This window comes from Periplaneta americana, chromosome 7 (assembly GCF_040183065.1).
Source record: "Periplaneta americana isolate PAMFEO1 chromosome 7, P.americana_PAMFEO1_priV1, whole genome shotgun sequence".
NCBI lineage: Eukaryota > Metazoa > Arthropoda > Insecta > Blattodea > Blattidae > Periplaneta > Periplaneta americana.
The window spans coordinates 34,217,479-34,240,043 of NC_091123.1; the positions used below are offsets into that span (position 1 = coordinate 34,217,479).

Here is a 22,565-nt window from a genome sequence, read left to right on the forward strand (position 1 = left end):
TGTGGAAATAAAGATGTCAAGCTGTTACATTGCCTTATAAAAATTAACATTTCAGCCACATATAATTTTCCATACGGGGTTCTTCAAAAGTAACGAATAAATTGCAATTAACATTTCAACACTCGCGCGGGCTACTATTGTACCGCACTCTTTTTTTTTAAGTGCTGTGTCTTAACAAATCAAGCGGCGACATTTCCCTTTCGTATACCTTTCCCGTACACTTGTAACGATGCATCAATAGTGTTATAGTTTCTGACTTGACCAGATGTTCAGAGTGAGAGTGATTGCTTTTCCTTGGGCTGCAGTTGTAGCCCACGCGAGTAAACCCGTAACTTTATTTTCCAAGCAACTTCTCATAAATGTATATAATAATATATATATATATATATATATATATATATATATATATATATATATATATATTATACAATTAGAAATATAACAAAAATTAAAGTAAGGAAATGAATATTTAAAAAAATCAATTACAATTTGTAACAGATTAAAATAAAGGCCAAAATTGTAATGGGCTACAATAGTAGACCACGTGAGCAATAATGGGATTATTATAAGCTCGAGCACTGTACAGAAAGTTGGGATATAAAATCTTGCATGTAGAAAGGATTTTTTTTTTGAAATAAAATATTTTGCGACTATTCTTCTGCGAGATATGACGTCATTCAGAAAAGTTTTAAATTGCATGTTTAATTTTTTAATATGTCAAAGAGCATATTCTTATGTAACGTTTCATTTTTTATGCTCGACCATGCCGAAATGTAGTAATTATACACCTGGTAGTAGCCCTTTAATGCACCTCATTAAAGTACACCTATTCATTATAATTCGGTTGTTCAGCCAATGACAAATCACCTTTGTACCGTTATAAACCCGCCAGTATCGATTATTCTCGGATATGCAATCGAAAGACAATTAGCGAAAAGTCACCGGAGGCTGGAAATCCAATACTGTCGTAGAAGGTTATGTTCTGGTACTATAATAATTAGCGTTAATTGTAAATAATATTCAAATAAATTCAATTTGTCATCTCGTTTTTCAATTCTAAATCAATTTCCAGGTTACATCAAGACTAATGTTCTCTAGGTTATATCAAGGTCAATGGTATTCGTGCCTCGGAAAAAATCAATACTTTCGCGTCTGCGCACTTCTCACAATTCAGGTCAGTTCCGTTCGTCACTACATAACCATAACATAAAAACTTATGAATAATTTCAAGTTAGAAATATGGTCGAGCATAAAAAGTCGTATGAAACTTGCCTATAATGGTAATTAAGACGCTCGTATGAAAATAATGAAACTCGCTTGCGCTCGTTTCATAAACAAACATACTCGCGTCTTAATTACTGCCATTATAGGCTCGTTGCATAATGTACTATTATACTGTATATCATAGAAACACTATGGTTATTATTATCATGGTAACAATTTTAATCTTGATACAATTTGTTAGTCCTTGCGTTATGAACACTGCCTGCTGGATCGCATCCTATAGCTGCATAAACTGCCTGATCAATCAGAGTTATTTTTCCGCTAGGTAGCAGGTAGTGACCACAGCTATTAACATTATCAGTATATGCAAAGTCACTACCTGCCACCTAGCGGCTGCTCTCGCATAACCGTTGATTGGACAGGCAGTTTCAGCAGCCATAGGATATGGTCCAGCAGGCAGTGGTTATGAAAGAAGTTTCATTGGTGAAATTAATCTAAAACAATATGAGATTTGGTGACGGAAGACGTAAGCCCTATACAATTGGTGCTATGCACATTCTTTAACGAAACTTATTCAAATCGGTCACCTATTTCTCAGCCAACTGTGAGTAGAACAGAAGCGAAATTCAGAGACCATGGACAATTCAGATTCATAAAAAGATCTGGTTGACTGTCCACTGATGAAATGAAACTTGACGTTTTATTTCTCCGTAAAATTAAAGCTACGTCAGATATCTCGAAAGAAACTTCGTGAAGAATATTGCACAATACTAAATATCACCCTTATAAACTCAACCCTTGCAGTTTTTAATGAAAGACGACTTCGATAGTAGGTTGCAGTTGATATTCTCTGAATTTCGTTTCTTTTATTTTTCTATATATCATATACCATTTTTAGATAGCCATTGCATTATTGATTATTTAAATAATTATTGTGTCCAGCGAAATAATAAAGTGACGTAGACATGCACGTGATCTTTGTATGTCTGAATTAACAGTGACTGTCTTGCTTGTTGCCTTATGAGCAGATCTATTAGTGTTCTATGGCTTACATCACTTTATTTTTTCGCTGGATAGGGTAACCTATGCCATTTTCTTATTTTGTATTACTATCACAGAACTTTTAGTTGCCTAAAGATTCGTGGCCTACTATTAAAAATGTAGTTACACCTATTTTTAACAGATTTCCCAATAACAGTACATTTGAACATATTCGAATACTGTTAAAGGGCCTACTTTTAGCGTTAGATGTCTAAATAGTACATTATGCAACGAGCCTATAATGGTAGTAATTAAGACGCGAGCATGTTTATGAAACGAGCGCAAGCGAGTTTCATAATTTTCATACGAGCGTCTTAATTACCATTATAGGCAAGTTTCATACGACTTTTTATGCTCGACCGTATTTCTAACTTGAAATTATTCATAAGTATTCATATTATTCTTATCTGACTGGGGAGCGGAAGTGACCTTGTGCAATCTCGTAAATTGTGAGATGTGCGCAGACACGAAAGTGTTGATTTTTTCCGAGGAACAAATATCATTGACCTTGATATAATCTAGAGAGTAAAATGAACATTAATCTTGATATAACCTTGAAATTGATTTAGACATTGAAAAACGAGATGACAAATTGAATTTATTCGAATATTATTTACAATTAACGCTAATTATTATAGTAACAGAACGTAACCTTCTGCGACAGTATTGGATTTCCAGCCTCCCTGACGTTTCTCTAGTTGTCTTTCGATTGCATATCGGAGAATAATCGATAATTGCACTTTCATATTGCTTTCTGATTGGTGGAAAACCTGAACTTTAATGAATAGGTGTATTTTAATGAGGTCCATTAAAGGGCTGCTACCAGGTGTATAATTACTACATTTCGGCATGGTCGAGCATAAAATATTTTAAGATACTTTACAAGCTCAAGTGATTTAACAATTCCATACTTATATGTAACTGCTGAATGAGATATTGATTAGAATTTCTTAATGTATACACGGATGAATTTATCAGAGGAATTTCCAAGCAGAGAAAACGTTTGCTGTACCTGTCTCTTCATAAAAAATTGTAAATTTGATTTAGAAGACAAGAAACGTTTGGTTACTTATCTGTTTACAGCCTACATAGAAATAACTGAACAACAAGATCTCCGAAAAAAAAAATAAATAAAGATCCTTCTTCTTAAGAACGATTCAAAGAAATATGGCCATAATCAGGATTGGGAAATTGGTCATGCTGCATCACTGGTTATTATGACGCCTTGGTGCATTACTTTAGATTGTTATTAAATACTGTATACTTACTTTGAAGACATTTATCATTGTAGGGACCTGCCACAAAATTTCCGGAGCAAGCACAGATGTTATTTACACACGCTGCTAGATTGATTGCTGTACAGTCTCTGTCAGTTGTGCAAGTACTTCCCAAACCTGGAAAGAACAAAAAAGTAAGGTAAAATAATCGACAGGTGCGTAGCTTTACTGTGCTTCATATCTTTACGTAGGACTACAAGGGGAACACGGGGAATATAATGAAAAGGGGAATACATGGAGAACAATGACAACAAAAGGAAAAGAAGAGGAAGACAAGGAGAAAATGGGAAAGACAACTAGAACAAGCCTAAGGTAAGGAGAACAAGACGAAAACATGAACAAGGGGAATACAAGAAGAACAAAGGTAAAACTTGAGAACAAGGAGAATGGGAGATCAAAGGAAATGCAAGAAAACATGAGGAAGGATAAGGAGAAAAAGGGTAATACAAGAAGAAGACAAGAAGAACAAGGGAAATACAAGGAGAAGAAGGGGAATGTAAGGAGAACAAGGGAAACACAAAGGGAACAAGATAAAGAAATTGGAACCAAAGGAAAGACGAAAACACAAGGGGAATACAAGGAGAACAAGGGAAACACAAAGGGAACAAGATAAAGAAATTGGAACCAAAGGAAAGACGAAAAAACAAGGGGAATACAAGGAGAACAAGGGAAACACAAAGGGAACAAGGTAAAGAAATTGGAACCAAAGGAAAGACGAAAAAACAAGGGGAATACAAGGAGAACAAGGGAAACACAAAGGGAACAAGATAAAGAAAATGGAACCAAAGGAAAGACGAAAAAACAAGGGGAATACAAGGAGAACAAGGGAAACACAAAGGGAACAAGATAAAGAAATTGGAACCAAAGGAAAGACGAAAAAACAAGGGGAATACAAGGAGAACAAGGGAAACACAAAGGGAACAAGATAAAGAAATTGGAACCAAAGGAAAGACGAAAAAACAAGGGGAATACAAGGAGAACAAGGGAAACACAAAGGGAACAAGATAAAGAAATTGGAACCAAAGGAAAGACGAAAAAACAAGGGGAATACAAGGAGAACAAGGGAAACACAAAGGGAACAAGATAAAGAAATTGGAACCAAAGGAAAGACGAAAAAACAAGGGGAATACAAGGAGAACAAGGGAAACACAAAGGGAACAAGATAAAGAAATTGGAACCAAAGGAAAGCCGAAAAAACAAGGGGAATACAAGGAGAACAAGGGAAACACAAAGGGAACAAGATAAAGAAATTGGAACCAAAGGAAAGACGAAAAAACAAGGGGAATACAAGGAGAACAAGGGAAACACAAAGGGAACAAGATAAAGAAATTGGAACCAAAGTAAAGACGAAAAAACAAGGGGAATACAAGGAGAACAAGGGAAACACAAAGGGAACAAGGTAAAGAAATTGGAACCAAAGAAAAGGCGAAGAAAACAAAGGGGAATACAAGGAGAACAAGGGAAATCTAAAGAGAAATAAGGAAACACAAGAACAAGGAGAAGAAAGAAAAGTGAAATACAAAGAGAACAAGGGAAGAGAAGGTGAACATGGAGAATACAAAGAAGACAAGGGGGATATAAGGAGATAGAAGGAGCGTACAAGGAAAAAAAAATGTAAGTTCAATGTCATACGAGCCATGGAAATACAAAGAGATCAAAGGAAGGCCACTAACACAAAGTGAAATTAAGGATGATAAAGGTAACAATAGAAAGGGGGAATACAAGGAGAATCAGGGAGAGGAGGTACATTTTGTGTGGTGGTTAATTCCCCTTCTTCTTGTATTCTTCTTGTTCCATTTCCTTGTTGTTCTCCTTGCTCTCTTTGTTCTTAAGTTATCATTTTCAGAGGTAATGGAAAATGAACACGAGAAAAGAAAAGGAAAAAATGGAATTTAGAGAACGACAAACAAAAGGAAAGAATGACATAGAAGAAAATTAAAGGTAACGATAAGTAAAAAGAGTGAAAACAAAGAAAGAATACCACAAAGGAGGAAAAGGGGAAATTTGATAATATAAAAGATAAACTGAGAGATGAAAATAGAATTGTGAAACAGGAAAAGAAGAAAAGAGAACGAAAAATAAAAAGGGAAAGGATAGAAGCAAAAAAAAATTGAGGAAAAGAGAAGGAAAGGAGTGGAAAGGAAGGAGAAAATTCAGACGAATAAAGAAAATGTAGGGAAGAAAGAAGATGCAGAAATAAGAAATTTATAAGTAAAGAAAAAAGAAACAAAGTAAAAATGAAAGAAATAGAGAAAAGAAGAAAGGAAAAAACGAAGAAAGGACAAAGGAAGAAAGAAAGAAAAAATAGGGAGAAAGGAAGAGAGAGAAAAAAGAAAGTAAGAAAAGAAAGAAGGGAAGAAAAAAAAGAAAGAAAGAAAGCAAGAAAAGAAGAGAGAAAGAAAAAAGAAAGGAAAAGAGAAAAAAAGAAAAGGATGAGAGAAAGAAATGTGTGTGAGAGTTTAGGTAGGCCCTATATGTGTAGATGAAATGGATGAAGGAAGAATTTAAGAAAGGCAGGGCGAGGAAATTTTTCAATTTAGCGACCCTTTTAAGTGCCTACACTCTGAGTCGGGAATCTTAAAGATATGCATTGCAATAATGAACAAATTAAGGAAAGAAAATGGCGGTATTACTGCAGTATGGTATCCTCTCATAATTTTTTCACTTGCTTACAAGCGATGCCGTCCTGTACTTCGAGCCTACACTCCTAACCCACAAATAGCCTTCATCCTCTTTATCTCAAAAACGTGATAAGAGAGCAGCCTGGAAAGATTATGAGTGCGCCTGCTATACCTGAGAGAAACCTTGTCTGCCACAAATCGTCCTGGACGTGCACAGAATCGAATCGGACTATGATCGATAGTGTTGCCAGGTTGCTGTTACATAAAATCCCTACCTCACGCAAGAAATCCCTACAAAAATTATTTTATGTAACATAAGCAATATTATGCACTGTGTTTCAACTAATAGTAATAGAATATGTTTCACTTTGTGCATTAAAGATCCCATTTAAGTCCAACTAGATCTCTTCAATAAGATCTTTTAAGTTTGGAATAAGTATGACAAGAACTTTCTTGTGTTAAATTTTAACGTACCTTGTTAACATGTTTCGACCTATTTTGGTTCATCTTCAGAACTGGTCGTTGTTGGTCTCTGCGCCTCTTGTTTCCTGTGAGGGTGCGTTCGTAGTGTAGAGGAAACAAGAGGCGCCAAGACCAACAACGACCAGTTCTGAAGATGACCTAAAATAGGTCGAAACATGTTAACAAGGTACGTTAAAATTTAACACAAGAAAGTTCTTATCATACATATTTCAAAGTAATACAGTGTTAAAAGTTGTGTAATCAAGATGTATAATCAAGACAATACAAATCTTTTACGTGTTAGATCTTTCACAATTTTGCTATGTGGAAGAGCGATCTTATTGATTTGTACAAAGTGGTCCATTAAATTAAAACTACGATTATGTTCAACCACATCAAAAACATATTGAAGTTCTTACTTTTAACCTTTTTATCACGCTCAAGTACATTTGAAAATAGTGTACCGGTACTAATTATGCTTCAGACGTTCTTAATGTGTGCTGTGACGTAAGAGGAGTTCCTAAAAGGCTATTTTGGCCGTCTCTTCAGTGTTGCCAACTAATACCAGATATCACAAAGAGGGTAAAATCACAATGCTACGTACTGAAATAATAATAATAATAATAATAATAATAATAATAATAATAATAATAATAATATAGTGTTAAGAATAACAATGTCTTGCTTATTTACCACATCTCATCTTTATGTTGCAAGGTGTTTCCTAAATGGTTCAATAATTTATTTATGAAATATTATATTTTCCTCTTGGACTTCTCGCATATTATGTTGGTAATTAGGATTAGTATGATCTAATAATACAATTTATTTTGTCAGGCAACATGAAATTTATTGCTTTCACTAAAGAGTTTACGATTCATGAGATCTAACCTAAAAATGCATTTACTTACTTGTATTTTCATCAGTTTGCTTTACTGTAAACCGAAATCATTGCTGCCAACATAACGCTTAGAAAATAAATGCCAGTTGTAGTATTTGTCAGTACCCGAAACGAAGTTGGTAAAAGAAATTTCAACTTGAGAGCTAGAAAATCACTATAATCCACTTACATATTTAGTAATAGTGGAAAAATAGTTAGGTTTCACCCTTAGGGTATTAAGTAAGCTGATCCGGACTATACTCTTTTTGTGAACGTCTGATAAACCGTGCCTTAAGAGTCAAATTCTTTCGACCACAAATTCATTTCATATGCTTTACATTTAGGCTCAACTTACACTTACAATAACTTTGCGATTATTTTGCAGTTTGTGTGTGGTTGTGCTGTTGGCAGAACCAACCTCACGTGGACTTCTTTTTTGTGGTCGCTTGAAGCCCATATCGACCACAGACAACCACGTTTCCAAGGATACGGTGTCGGCGTCGACAATGACTTCAGTTTGTGGTCCATGTGAGTTGCTATCATCTGTTTCCATATAATTCAATACTAATTCCTGACCGCCCACAACACAATGACACAGACTTGCAAAATAATCGCAAAGTTTTGGCCCGTGTGAGTTGAGCCTTAGCCTTACAAACGTTTTTAGTCTTGCATAACCAACTTTTAAAATCTGGTTCCGTTAACCCTCCGGCTGGCGCGGCGGCGCATAGTGTGCACCATGCCGTGATTTTCCGGTTGTGCGTGGAGGGGATAAGTTCCTATTTCTTCTGCCCGCGCCTATTCCTCCATTCGAGTGTTCGCTTTGTATTAAGGCAAGACTCCACTGAAAATCATGAAAATTTTTCCAAATTTTTTTAGCTATTTCACTTATTCAGAATTTATATTTTCATACCCCAAATGGATTCAGCTCAATTCTGATTACAAATACTCGTATGTTTACACTTTTTAAATTAAGGCTGGAAGGGGACGTGGAATTTAAAGAGCTGTCAAAATTGTTTTTCATCGAAGAATTCTTTTTTAAAATTTCTGATTACAAATTTAGTAACGTTTTGGTGGCTCCCTAAAGTTACTAGATGAATGTAGCGGAGGAGAATATTAATTTACATAAATATTCATTTTATTTTCAAATCTATTTTTTTGTGTTCATTTTTGTTGATTCAACACCAACTTTCTTATGCCAAATATTAATCAATCTGGATGAAATTTTTACTGCAAGTATTTATGAGGTAGCTGCATGTTTCTATGCATTTATTAATAAAATAAACTAGCAGCATTAAGAAAAATATTAATAAAATAAACTACCAGCATTTCTCACAAAATAAACGCATAGAAACATGCAGCTACCTCATAAATACTTGCAGAAAAAATTCCATCCAGATTGATTAATATTTGGCATAAGAAAGTTGGTGTTGAATCAATAAAATTGAACACAGAAAAATAGATTTGAAAATAAAATGAATATTTATGTAAATTAATTTTCTCCTCCGCTACATTCCTTTAGTAACTTCAGGGAGCCAACAAAAAGTTACTAGATTTGTAATCAGAAATTTTAAAAAAGAATTCTTCTATGAAAAACAATTTTGACAGCTCTTTAAATTCTACACCCCCTACCAGAATTAATTTAAAAAGTGTAAACATACGAGTATTTGTAATCAGAATTGAGCTGAATCCATTTGGGGTATGAAAATATAAATTCTGTATAAGTGAAATAGCTAAAAAAAATTTGGAAAAATGTTCATGATTTTCAGTGGATTCTTCCCTTAAAGTATAATAAAAGTGTATAAGAACGCTCTTAAAAAAAATAATAATAATAATAATAATAATAATAATAATAATAATAGTTTATTTTAACTGGCAGAATTAAGGTCATTCGGCTTTCTCTTCCACTCAACCAGTATGATAGAAAATTACTACAATGCTATGAAAATTACATAATTAATACAATATAATACAATTCAAAGCAATACAATACTACAATACAAGACAATATAATACATAATTAATATAATACAATGACAATTCTTTTCATCTTCACAACACCAATAAAATAATTATGTAATAATAATAATAATAATAATAATAATAATAATAATAATAATAATAATAATAATAATAATAATGATAGTCATACCTAAATTAAATTAAATTATTAAACTCGATCACAATTATAACTTCAATTTGACTGCGCCCGTAAGAAATCGTTTAGCCTTTTCTTGAAAGTGGTTATTGTCTGGCAGCCCCTAATCTTCTGAGGTAGAGAATTCCATTCACGGGGGACTGAGACAGTAAAAGAGGATCAATAGTGGGATGTTCTATAGGCAGGAATTGCTAGGATTTGGCTCTCCTGTGACCTGGTGTTTAGATTGTGATTGGAGGATAAGTAGTTAAACCGGGAACGAAGATAATTTGGAATAGAGGTGTGGAGAACTCGAAACAGAAGAGAGAGCGAATGAAGTGTTCTACGGTTACTAAGTTGCAGCCAGGATAAAGATTTGAACGAGGGTATAATGTGGTCAAATTTGTGAGCATTACTGATGAATCTGACACACATATTGTGCACACGCTGCAGCTTGTTCGAAAGGTAATTTGTCAAGTCTGTAAGTATTACGTCGCAATAGTCAAACAGTGGTAGTACGAGGGTTTGCACTAAAGTCTGTTTTAATTCTGGCGGGAGGAAGTTTCTGAAAGGGTTAAGAGAATGCATGGTGTAGCACACTCTCTTGGATATTTCCTTTATTTGGCATTCCCAATTTAAATTTTCGTCCAAGGAAATGCCGAGGTTAATGAAAAATTGTGTGGCGCACAGTGTGCTCCGTGCGCCTGGTCGTGTTACCAGAAAAGACGCGCCCGCCGAAGGGTTAACTAGGAATCTCAAGACACGATTTTTCATTTTTAACTAATTCACCGTGCAATTCCCTTTTCTAGGGAGTAGTTGGACCTGATTAGTGATTAATCTCCAGAGAAGTTCATGTTACAAATCAGTAAAGTTACCACGATTATAGAAGAACTACTTTAATCCTGTGCACTTCACAAGAAAAGTTGAACTCACACAAATGAACCGACGATACATCTACTGCAATGATGCAACGACAGACACTTAAGTGAAAAAAATATAATCAGGAATTACGTAATCCTTAATAGGAAACAACGGGGATGTTTCTTTCTGATATAAGAGAGCAAGTGTTGGTATGTGATTATTGCTGATGCAATCATAAATGCGTTGTGTAGGCCTAAGTATAGATCGACGTGAATTTCAGATTAGAACTATAAAATAGAAAATAATATGCATGGCAATTTTTTTAATTTATTTTATTTATTTATTTATTTATTTATTTATTTATTTATTTATTTATTTATTTATTTATTTATTTATTTATTTAATAATTTACACTTGAGCTACATTAGGCACTGCAGCCCGAAAGAGCAGAAGCTCGTGCTCGGGCGCAGTTCAGATCAGTTATACAAAATGTATCACAAAATTACGAGAGTTCATTGAGCAAAATAACATTAATAAATGGTAAAATACATACAGCATGTAATAACATACAAATAGAAAATACAAAAGTACATACGTACATATTAGAGTATCAATTTTTAACTCAATTAGCTTAAACATTTAAATAATTAATCTGATTTGTTTCTTAAATCTATGTGTGTTAAGTGTACTTAGGTCAGGGTAAGCTCTAATTAATGCATTATATATTTTGGGTCCAAAATTTCTGCTGTGTTTTAATCCAGCAGTTGTGTGGCATTTGGGAGTATTTAGAAAGAAACTGTAGTTTTGTTTCGTATGATATTCATGAGGATCAAATTTAAATTTATTGTGTTTTTATGGAAGTAAATCAGCAATGTTTGTTTATAAATTTATTCTAGATTTGATACACCAAATTTCTGAAAAATTAATTTTGTTGGGTAATCAAAAGGTTTATATAGACAAATTTTGATAATTCTTTTTTGGAGAAAATTTAAAGGATGGAGAGTCGATTTTGCCATTCCTCCCCGATCTAAAATACCATACTGAATTATTGATTGAAACAGAACTAACTACACAGTACGCAAAACATAAACAGGTAAATTAGAGCGTAGAATGGAAAACTTGTAGATTGTTTTACGCAGTCTGTTACACAGAAAGGAGATATGCTTGTCCCATTTTAAATGTTGGTCAATAATAATGCCTAAATATTTACTTGTGAAGATATACTCAAAGCGTTACATGAGCAAGTAGGCAGGTTACAATCATGTATTGTTATACTTCTATTATTATTTATTTTTAGTTGCTCAAGGCCATGTGATGTTAATGAAAATGGTATTAATTTTGTTTTAGAAACGTTCAAAGAAAGTAAGTGTTATGAATATTAACAGAAGAATGAGAGAAACCCTACAATTTGGCCAATTTTACACAAAAATTCCTTAAACCCTACTAGGATTAAAATATCCCTACAATAGGGATTTTATCTTACACCTGGTAACACTGGTGATCGAGCTGAAGAATAAAAGAGGATTTGAGCTTTGAAGTGGGTTAACATGCTGACTCGATATGTCGTCACTCGGTATTGCACAACGCTTGTGTATCAAGTGAGGCTTCACGATAAGGCTTGAAGGCTTTATCTGGCAGTATCGAGGGCTTGTCATGGCTTGTAACAGCAGTAGACAGCAGCGTTGTTAGGATAGATGCTAGGTTAGAGAATGGGCAGAGATCAGAAGTGATGGCTAGTACCTCTAGAGAAAAGGGATGTAAATTGGAGCAACTAAAGAATAAAGAGAGAAACTGAATGAAAATTAAAGAAAACTAAAGGAAAAGGGAACGGCTCAGAGGAAAAGTATTAAAAAAATAAGATCAAAAATCAAATAAAAGAGGAAGAAAGTAAAGGGGGGACTGAGGTGAAAATTTCAATTTTTCAAACTATACATGCTAGAAAACTAGTTTTTTGCACAGACAGTCTATCTGACACTAAAAGTAACTGTGACAAGTTTAAACTGAATATCTCAAATATTTTGAGATATAATTTTTTACCCTTAAATTTTTCTAAAAAAAAAGTGACAAAAATAAAATGTATCATCTCACAAAAATATTAATATTATGCTCTAATTTTATTTTCCATTCTTCAGCATGTCATGAATAAAATGTCCTATGAAATTTTGAATATCTTTTTCAGTACTCGAGAAAAAAAAAAAAACAAAAAAAAAACAACAAAGTGGAAAAATAAAAAAAAAAACTTGTCAACATTTTACTTTTTATTTCCTTTTTTTTAATGAAGTTCTGCACTGACAAAAAATTCCATCAGTCATTTTAAGAAACTCATTTTATAGAATAATGGGTAAAAAATTTCAGAGTTCTAGTTCTCACATTGTGGGAGAAGATACACTTTGGATATGAAAAAATTATCAAAATATTATAACCGAGAAAAACACATGTTTAAAATTTTACGTGGTTTATCTATAAGAATAACTACATATTCACTGAACCTGTACTCTTAGAAGTGCCTAGCTTTATATACAGTATAGTCTATCCCTCTTTCTGGCAGCATTTTTTGCCTTTATCTTTGTCACATAAATACCACAATTACACTTATTTCATTACATTTAGGCCTACGTAAATATTTCGGTATAAATAAAACACTCAACAAAAACGATTATAAACACAGCACAAAGCAAATTCAATTTGTAAAAAACACCACACCACATGGGTTCTCACGTGTGATGAATGCCTTTAGTAACAAAGTGATACGCAATGTGTTTATATAAAAATTCTGGAAGCACCTCTGAGGAAAATAAATTTCTAAACACAATCAACAACCGACTATTGAAAATAAGTGAATTTTATATGGAAAATATGACGAACTATTACAAGTTGACTACGGTAACACCAACGTTGTGTATTCCAAACAGAGGTGATAGTCATGTTTCAGAAGTTTATGATAGATTTAAATACCTGGGCGCAGTTGGACTGTCATGTTTACGTGATGCAGGTTTTTAAAAATGACGACGAAAACAATTATTAGAGATATTCTTCAAAGTGTAAAGGTTTTTTTTGTAAAAATCACAAAATCATAATTTTTTACCAAAATGCTAAAAATATCACTTCTGTCTCCCCTTAAGGGGAATGGGTACTGTTCTCCAACCACGAGAAAGTCTCAGGGGAATGAGACGGAGCGGGGTGATGCTGTGAATGAATGTTGATGTCATAAGGTCACACACGTGGGTAGACTATCTCCATTGGCTAACTCTCAAATCACAAACGATAAAATTGATACACACATATTTATACTACCCTAGTTACAAAATTAGATCACGGTTAATTTCCTGGTCTTTTAATCCCTCCATACAGAAAATAACATATGCAGAAGAGCGCATGTTTTTTTTTAAACTGACGTTATAACAGTAATATTATTTCACTACTTCGCTCCAATAGATGACGCAATAGTAAGCACATTCCTTTCACGGTTGATCTCCTGGTTGGAGAACAGTAGTGATGCCTGTGCAAATGAAGAATTTCAGTACAAAAGTTTAGTTCAATATTTATAGTCTTTTAGTGTTCACAGTGGAACAAACATTTCCATGGTTATACAATCAATCATTCTGAATTCAGTGGTATAAAAGACAACTAATTAGTTTCGTACACAAGTGCAAAAGAAAGGCCCTAACTGATAATCTGTTTTCCCACTTTGCTAAATATACTTCATTCTTCAGGTGCATATTACTTGCTACAATCTTCACTCATATGCCTTGTATTTTTTTAAGTTATCAAGTAATGTATATTGTAAATTCTAAAGCAAAATTTAGTTAAATATTTCACCCTTAGTGAAACAGAAAAAATATTGAACTCTGTTTACTAATTTTTTACATTTTTTCAGTGCATATATATTATTTTCCTCGTGCTGTGTGTGTGATATTCTGAAACCTCTAAGGCCCAATTGTATAAAACTCCCTGACTAAAGATCAACTTTGATCGAAGATCGAAAAGTGAACCGAGTTCAGACACTTCTTCTATTGTATAAAACTTTTCTGCAATCAAATTACCTTGGTTCAAATGCAATCTAAGTTCACGTGAAAGGATTTGGCAACATGTCATAAACAGGTGAAATACGTGATGCGCGGACAGGTTTGTTCAGTGTTGCCAATCTAGCGACTTTAACTCTTTTTCAACAACAATTTCTTTTAACTTTTATATTGCTTAAATAGGGATTTAGTGACCTTTTTAGCACCCCATAGTGACAAAATTTAATCTTTCTTTGTTGATAATGAGAAATCTAGCGACTTTACAGCTACTTTTTGGAGACTTTCCGTACACTCTGTTGGAGACACTGGTTTTTGTGCAATGTAAATAATGGCGGACAATAAGAAGAAGGTTGACTGTTCTCTGAGTTGTTTTCATGTTATGGTGTTTGATACTGCTAAACATAATAAAGCTTTATAAAACGACAATTTTCGTTTAGTAATACAGTTAATTGAAAATTTATGAATGTACCTATCATATCCATTAATAATTAATGGTTGTTACAAACATAATATAATTATAGGTTATGTTATTTGATACTGCTGAACACAATAGAGCCTTATAAAATATAAGTTTGTGTATTAAGGCAAGAAATTGAAAGAAATATATATATAAATATACCTATCATATCTATTAATATTAATAATAATGGATATTTTATTTGCACAATCTGTCACTCGCATATTTCAAACAGAAAAGAAATAACTGAACTTGGATCATCTAACTTAATCGGAGAAATTTCTTCAGTCAAAGTTGACTTTAGTTTGAGACAAATTAATCTCAGATTAGACTTTATACAACACAAAATTCCAAGTTCAGCTGAAACAAGGATCAATTTAACCTCTGATCTAAGATTAAATGGTTTATACAATCGGGCCTAAGTCTGCTTTGTAGAACACAGGATACAGAAAAAATTTAAAAAATTTCATGTAAATTGATTCAGTAGTTTCAGAGAAAAATGCACTTGAGTTTGAAAAATATCAAGTTACGGAAAACTGCAGATTTAAAGAGGGCGTTTAAAGGGCTTATCTGCAGAGATACTCCCATAATATATAATGCTTTAAAGAGCAAATTTTGTACTTTTTCCTTAAAAACAAAATAAAAAATCGGATTTTTGACCCCTAATTTCTACTCGGTCCCTTTAAAGAATAGAGAGAAAAGGAAATGAAGATAGCATAAAGTAAAAGAAGAGATAAAGAGAAGAAAAAGAAGCCAGAAGATGTGAAAGTTTCAAAAGAAGAAAAAGCAAAGGAATGATTTTTAACATGGAACGTTTTTTCTGCTTACTATAAGAGAAAAACTGTAACAAATATTCTCATTGCCCCTTAAGCGTTGATGCCACCCGCAATATTAGTTAAGAAGTTTCATTGTTGATTAATGCCCAGGTTAAGATTTCTGCTACAGTATTGATCAAATTAAATGTGCAACCTATGCCTACTATTGTCGGATCCAGGATTTGTTTTTATATTTTAAGAGGTTATGTACATCGGAGTATTTCCTGAAAAAAAAAACGCCCTGCTATTCAGAATTTCGGTATAAGCAATTCCATCAATAACGATGACGTATTAGTTAATAAATGAATGATGTATTTTGATGCTTCTTTATTGCATTGCTTTATATCTTTATACGAACGGGACCGTGTTAAAAACAGTTGTGGATCTGTGGTTTCCGTATCAGATGGATTTCGAAAAAATTCTCGTGTAACATTTTTAACACGTAAAAGCTTAACGAAGTATTAAACTTAATTTTAACTTAATAGAAGTGTAGGCTATTATTCGTACACAAATGGAGTGATTAATAAGTACGAGCCCACACCTGTGGAGTGATGGTCAGCGCGTCTGGCGGCCGCGAAACCGGGTGGCCCGGGTTCGAATCCCGGTCGGGGCAAGTTACCTGGTTGAGGTTTTTTCCGGGGTTTTCCCTCAACCCAATATGAGCAAATGCTGGGTAACTTTCGGTGCTGGACCCCGGACTCATTTCACCGGCATTATCACCTTCATTTCATTCAGACGCTAAATAACCTGAGATGTTGATATAGCGTCGTAAAATAACTAAATAAAAAAATAAGTACGGGGAATGTAAAGACAGAAATGGTTAATTTAAGGGTGCTCATACAGTAGCGGTGCTTCAGTTTGTAAACCTTTCACAAAATGTTTAATATCTCAGAGATAATTCAGTGGATCTTTCTCATTTATTTGTACACAAGTAAATAGTATTTGGGCCTCTCATTTGGCATAAACAAATTTATAATTATCAAATTATTTTTTTTATTTACACAATTTAAACTACTACATAAGAGGGTAAACATAGTATCTTCCCAACCACTTGTCAGATTCAAAGTTTCTTTTTTATTTTTGACTTCAGAATGCAGTGTTAGAGGATGGACCGCAGTGAACTTTCTACGTTATAAAGTTTTTGAACTACATTTTTTTTGTCATAAACAAAAAAGTCATTTTTATTTTATTTTATTTAGGCCTACTTAAAATTTGTGAAATTGTGATTATATCTCTAAGAAAGTGGTTCATCCTCTACAGCTTGAATGGCTAAAGATATCCCAAAAATTTAAACAATTTGGACAATTAGTTCAAGAGATATGTTTTTAGTTTGAAAAATAACAGCAAATTATTTCGTTTAAATTTTGTAAATAAAAGTAATGAACTATTACGATAATTATAAATTTGTTGATACGAAATCAGAGACCAAAATACCACTTATTTGTGTACAAAAAATGAGAAAGATCCACTTAATTACCTCTGAGATATTAAAATTTTGTGAAAGGTTTACAATCTGCAGCACTGCTCCTGTATGAGCCCCCTTAACGTAGGGGAGAGTCGGGTAGTATCAGACATCGGGTAATATCGGACAGTGAGTTTCTTTCATCTACCACACAATTATAGTACCTGATTGACATGGTTACGTTTCTGTCATGTCGCATAGAGAATCGTAACCATGTCATTCAGGTACTACCATATGGTGGTAGATGAAAGAAACGCACTGTCAGATATTACCCGATGTCCGATACTACCCGACTCTCCCCTACTGATAATCTAATTATTATGTACGTTACTTTTCTTTTAAATTTCTTCCTCTGGTTCACAAAGAGTATTAAAATTGTATTCGGTGACTGAGTGGTCTAGAGCACCAGACTGTTACGCAAGTGGCCCTGGTTTTCAGGCGGACAAGGTTGCAGTTGGAGTTTTCACAACTCTTTATGAGGGCCATCTTACATAGGGCGCACAATGGATATATGAGTACCACAGTCTACTATATACAGTCACGAAGCTTGAGTTTTGAGGATGCTAGAAACAATAGACTGTGACGGTTCTATTTTGCATTGCCTGTAATGAGACGATATTAGCGATCCTAGTGGTGAGCAACTATCTAATGTTTGCATATTTACTACGTATTGAGCTTCGCGACTATATATACTAGACTGTGTGAGTACTAAGTGCATTCATCCGTCAGGATCGGAACTTTGAAAGCCAATCCAGTCACTGATCAAAATAGCATGCAAGTCATTGTTAGAGGAAAGCGTTAATAATGCTAATTATTCTAAGACCATTTCAGCTTTCGGTCCAAACAACTGTCTTAGATAGGCCTACATAATATCGTCGTTCCTGCAATAACTCCTATGTGACATATTTATCGATTTTCAGATTTTTGCTCTATTAAATAACTTAAATAGTGATACAGCAAATAATAAAATCTCCTGTATGTAATTAAATATCTTTGTTTCGAAAATGTAAGAATTCACAGTCTCCTATGTACGGCTGCCATAGGATGAATAAATGTGTTTTTCCTTCCTCCTGAAAGATTTTATATTTTGCACATAGTAGTTATTACAGGAACAACGACGATATGTAAAATAAATCAGAGTAGGCTGTATCGCTAGTTTTATGTGTGAATACGTCTCACGGGATGGTATGTTCAATGTAAGGTATCCGTTACTTATAAGTCCGTTCTCATTTGCGCTGCATATGCCTCGACATTGTGATTTTTCTTTCTTCACTCACAAAATTTTCCAGTTTAACTCGTCTACTGCTGATTGAGATTGTAGTATGGTTCGTTAGGAATTGTTTGACACCTCTGCAAACATTCTATCGCTTCGCATTCTCTCGACACTACCTCGACTGTCTCGTGACAAGCCAATTCGTGCCTCAAATTCACCCCATTTCAAGGTCACGTTGGATACTTTGATCCTTCGCCTGTCGATCGTCGTTTATTTCATTGGAATATGTCGTGTAGATTAGAAATTACAGGCGCGACAAAACTGGCCTGAACGGTCGAGTTTCGGGGATGGCGCTCTAGTACTGAACAGAACTTATACATGTACCCACGTAGAAAGTTGTGGCTTTGCAAATCCACGCTTGTGGGCGAGGTTTGGATACTATTATCTGGCATTGAGCTGGAATTGGAATTTTAGGTTACCTAATCGATCCTGATAAAGATGAATGTACTCAAAAGGTGTACAAATGTTGACTCTGAAACCGATAAGTCACTACAAATATGATAACGCATTACGTTCTTATTGGTTATACTACACCTGTATCTAATTTAGTTTCGAATGACTCGTCATTTCCAATATATCACACCCTAAAGCATTGAGACATAACGAAATTGCTTTTCACAACTTCAGCCGCTTTTTTCTCGTGATATAAATACAAAGAGAAGATATTATGAAAATTATGACTATTACTTACTTACAAATGAGTTTCAAAGAACCCGGAGATTCATTGCCGCCTTCACATAAGCCCGTCATCGGTCCCTATCCTAAGCAAGATTAATTCAGTCCCTATCATCATATCCCACCTCCCTCAAATCTATTTTAATATTATCCTCCCATCTACGTCTTGGCCTCTCCAAAGGTATTTTCCCCTCAGGTCTTCCAACGAACACTCTATATGCATTTTTTCTTCACCCATACGTGCTACATGCCCTGCCCATCTCAAACGTCTGGATTTAATGTTCCTCATTATGTTAAGTGAAGAGTACAATGCGTGCATTTCTGCGTTGTGTAACTTTCTCCATTCTCCTGTAACTTTATCCCTTTTAGTCCAAATATTTTCGTAAAAACCTTATTCTCGAACACCCTTAACCTCTGTTCCTCTCTCAAAGTGAGAGTCCAAGTTCTACAACCATACAGAACAACCGGTAATATAACTTTTATAAATTATAACTTTCAGATTTTTGAGATCAAATTGGGTGATAAAGGCTTCTCAACCGAATAATAGCAGGCATTTCCCATATTCATTCTGCGTTTAATTACCTCTCGACTGTTTGATTGTTACACCGTCCAAAAATAACCTGTAGAACAGATATGTCACGTTGACTACTTAGATTGTAATAGAATATGGAGACAAAGAAATGGAAAATAAAATACGTAAGTTACAATTAATGTGTGTAACAATAAATAGAATATCTTAAAACAAAACAAGAAATGAAACAAAAATTAAATTTTATAATGTAATAGCTTTTTCAGTATTGCTATGGAAGCGAATAATGGATAATGGGAGAAAAGGATCAGAATAATTGCAGGCAGAAGAGATGATATTTCTCCATCATCATCATCGTCATCATCATCATCATCAATTACGAGTGCAATGTTGACCCACAGTGTGTGGTGCACTCTGGGTAGTCTCTGACGAACTAAGTGGTCTCTGCTTCATATCTCTGTGCATGCAATTTACTCTTATCCTTGTCTCTTGGTACTATCAACATTTATGAGCACGCTCATAAAGTCGGAGCAAATAACAAGTAAGGGCCAGTGTAAAAAAATGTTTTTATATAAATAATGATTGTATTCTTAGGATTAATGTTGAAATGCGAGACGTTAGTGGTAACAGCAAGAATCGTGCGAAAATCACACGAATGAAGTAGGCCTATATAAGTTTTGGGATATTATTGCTCAACACATAAAATAAAAATAGATAACCAAATAAATAAATACATAAATAAATAAATAAATAAATAATAAACTCTAATTTAGATAATACTTACAATAATATACGTTCAGAAGACAAAGATTTTGGAGTCCTAAAGCTACCATATCAGGAAAATTGTGGATAATGTAATATGATTACGGTAGAAGATTGAAGTGTCATGTAATAAAATAAATCAGGTGTAATTGCCGCAGTAGCAATGTTGCCACATTTCTTAAGATGGACGAAATTTATATTTCCTATATTTTTCAAGCTACATCATTGATTATTTGTACACATAATCACGGTATGATAGATAATGGTGTGAAGTTTCATTTCTTTGAGTCACTCATTTTCTGAGTTATTAACAAAAATGTTATGAAAAATTTGCATATTTCAAAATAAAATGTGTCGCTTAAATTTTTAGTAAAATGTTTGAATTTTTTTTGCAAGATCAGTGGCATATTTAGAAAAACATCACGTATCAGTTTTCCTTTATCATTACTACAAAAGGGAGAAAAAATTTTATAATCACTACATACCTAAAAATATAAATTTTCCATTACCCCTATAAATAATTCATTTTTTATTTCAAAAAGTATTCATTTAATCATAAAACCCATGCGCTATTTTGTTAACCATAGTATATAGAACATGCAATAAAAATTTCATGTTCCTAGCATCAAAATTAAAGGGTTCAGAGCCATAGTGGGCCAAGCGCCATTTATTAAAAAAAGGAGAAAGTAAGGGTTAAAGTTAAGTTTAATGAAGTTTGAAGAATCATTTAGTTTGAATGTGTATATTTTATATTACTTACTATATGTTTCCATTGAATTATGGTGATAACTTCATTTAATCCTTGTTATCTGCGGTTCTAGTAAATGGCGCTTGGCCCACTATGGTTCTGAACCCTTCAATTGTAAGAGTCTTTACATTTCGAACCTGCAGAGCATTGAAACTTGCTTAACATATAAATAAGAGATTTCTGATTCATTTTTTACAAGAAAACGAAAATGCGATTTTTAACTGAAAATGACCAAAATTTCAACTGTCACTCCCTTAAGAAATGTGTTAGAGGAATGTGATTACGGATAATTTATTTCTTTATATAAATCAAATTATTTTAATTACTGCATAATGATTATGATAAAAAGTGTCATTCTACGACATAATTTATTTTAACATTTGGGACAGTGCAAAATACAGGGACATCATTTTATTTTACTTCAATTTTTATTGTACCTGAGTTTTTGTATGTACTTCACTCCCACCCCTTCTACTAATGAAGTTCCAACTGTCCTCCACACACAACCAAGGTCGCATATAGTACTGACTTAGTGAGTATAGTACGTTTCAGAAAAATGTTCGCATTTTCCAGTGACGAAAGAGCTTTCAATATTGAATCATATTTTCGCACAGGTATTGTCGTCCTTTTGCCTATGTCGCATCCCGAATTCCCCCACCTACTTTTACTCGCCCCTCTGTAAAGCTAGTGGCTATGCTGTCTTGGCTCTTTTCCGAAAACATTAATTTCTGTTGTAATATTATACAACTGTTTAAAATAACTTAAATCAAAGGACCTCGTTAAGTAATTAACTGTCACGTGATTTCCCCTCTTTCTACGATCCTGCGACATAACTACTTGAACGGACAGTAGATAGCATGTCTGAGTAATTTTATCTTTTCGGATCGGGTAGAAGTGAAGATTAAATTTACAGTACGTAAGGTACTCTTTTATAGACTAGGTACAGAATTAGTTCAGCATAAGTTACTAGTACGAAGGACGAAACTGGTAATTGGAATTACGTACAATAGTCTATAGTGTGATAATATGCACAAAAAAAAAAAAACTGAAGCCTGTATCGAAATGAACGGCCACCATTTTCAAAAATGTGTTTAAATCTCCATATTATGATTATTTTTCAATTTAACTTCATTCTCTACATTGTACGTTAATGTACTGTAGACAGTATAATATACACTGCATAATGAATACGTTTGCATGGATAACTCAGTTCGTGAGTAAAAACACATGGTTAATACTGTACTGTATTTTGATTAAACTAAAACCTAATGAAAATTATCAAACTCAAACTTGCGACATTTCCTAGTTTACGTAAATGGACG

General features: G+C 33.7%; 1 protein-coding gene across 1 annotated transcript in view; it reads right to left on the minus strand.

Annotated features, from left to right (window-relative positions):
• Window positions 1–22,565, minus strand: part of LOC138703051 (prion-like-(Q/N-rich) domain-bearing protein 25) — a 55,095-nt gene that overhangs the window by 26,854 nt on the left and 5,676 nt on the right. Inside the window, exon 2 of the mRNA XM_069830588.1 lies at window positions 3,534–3,659. Within this exon, the coding sequence (XP_069686689.1) occupies window positions 3,534–3,659 (126 nt within the window). The remainder of the gene's footprint in view (window positions 1–3,533; window positions 3,660–22,565) is intronic.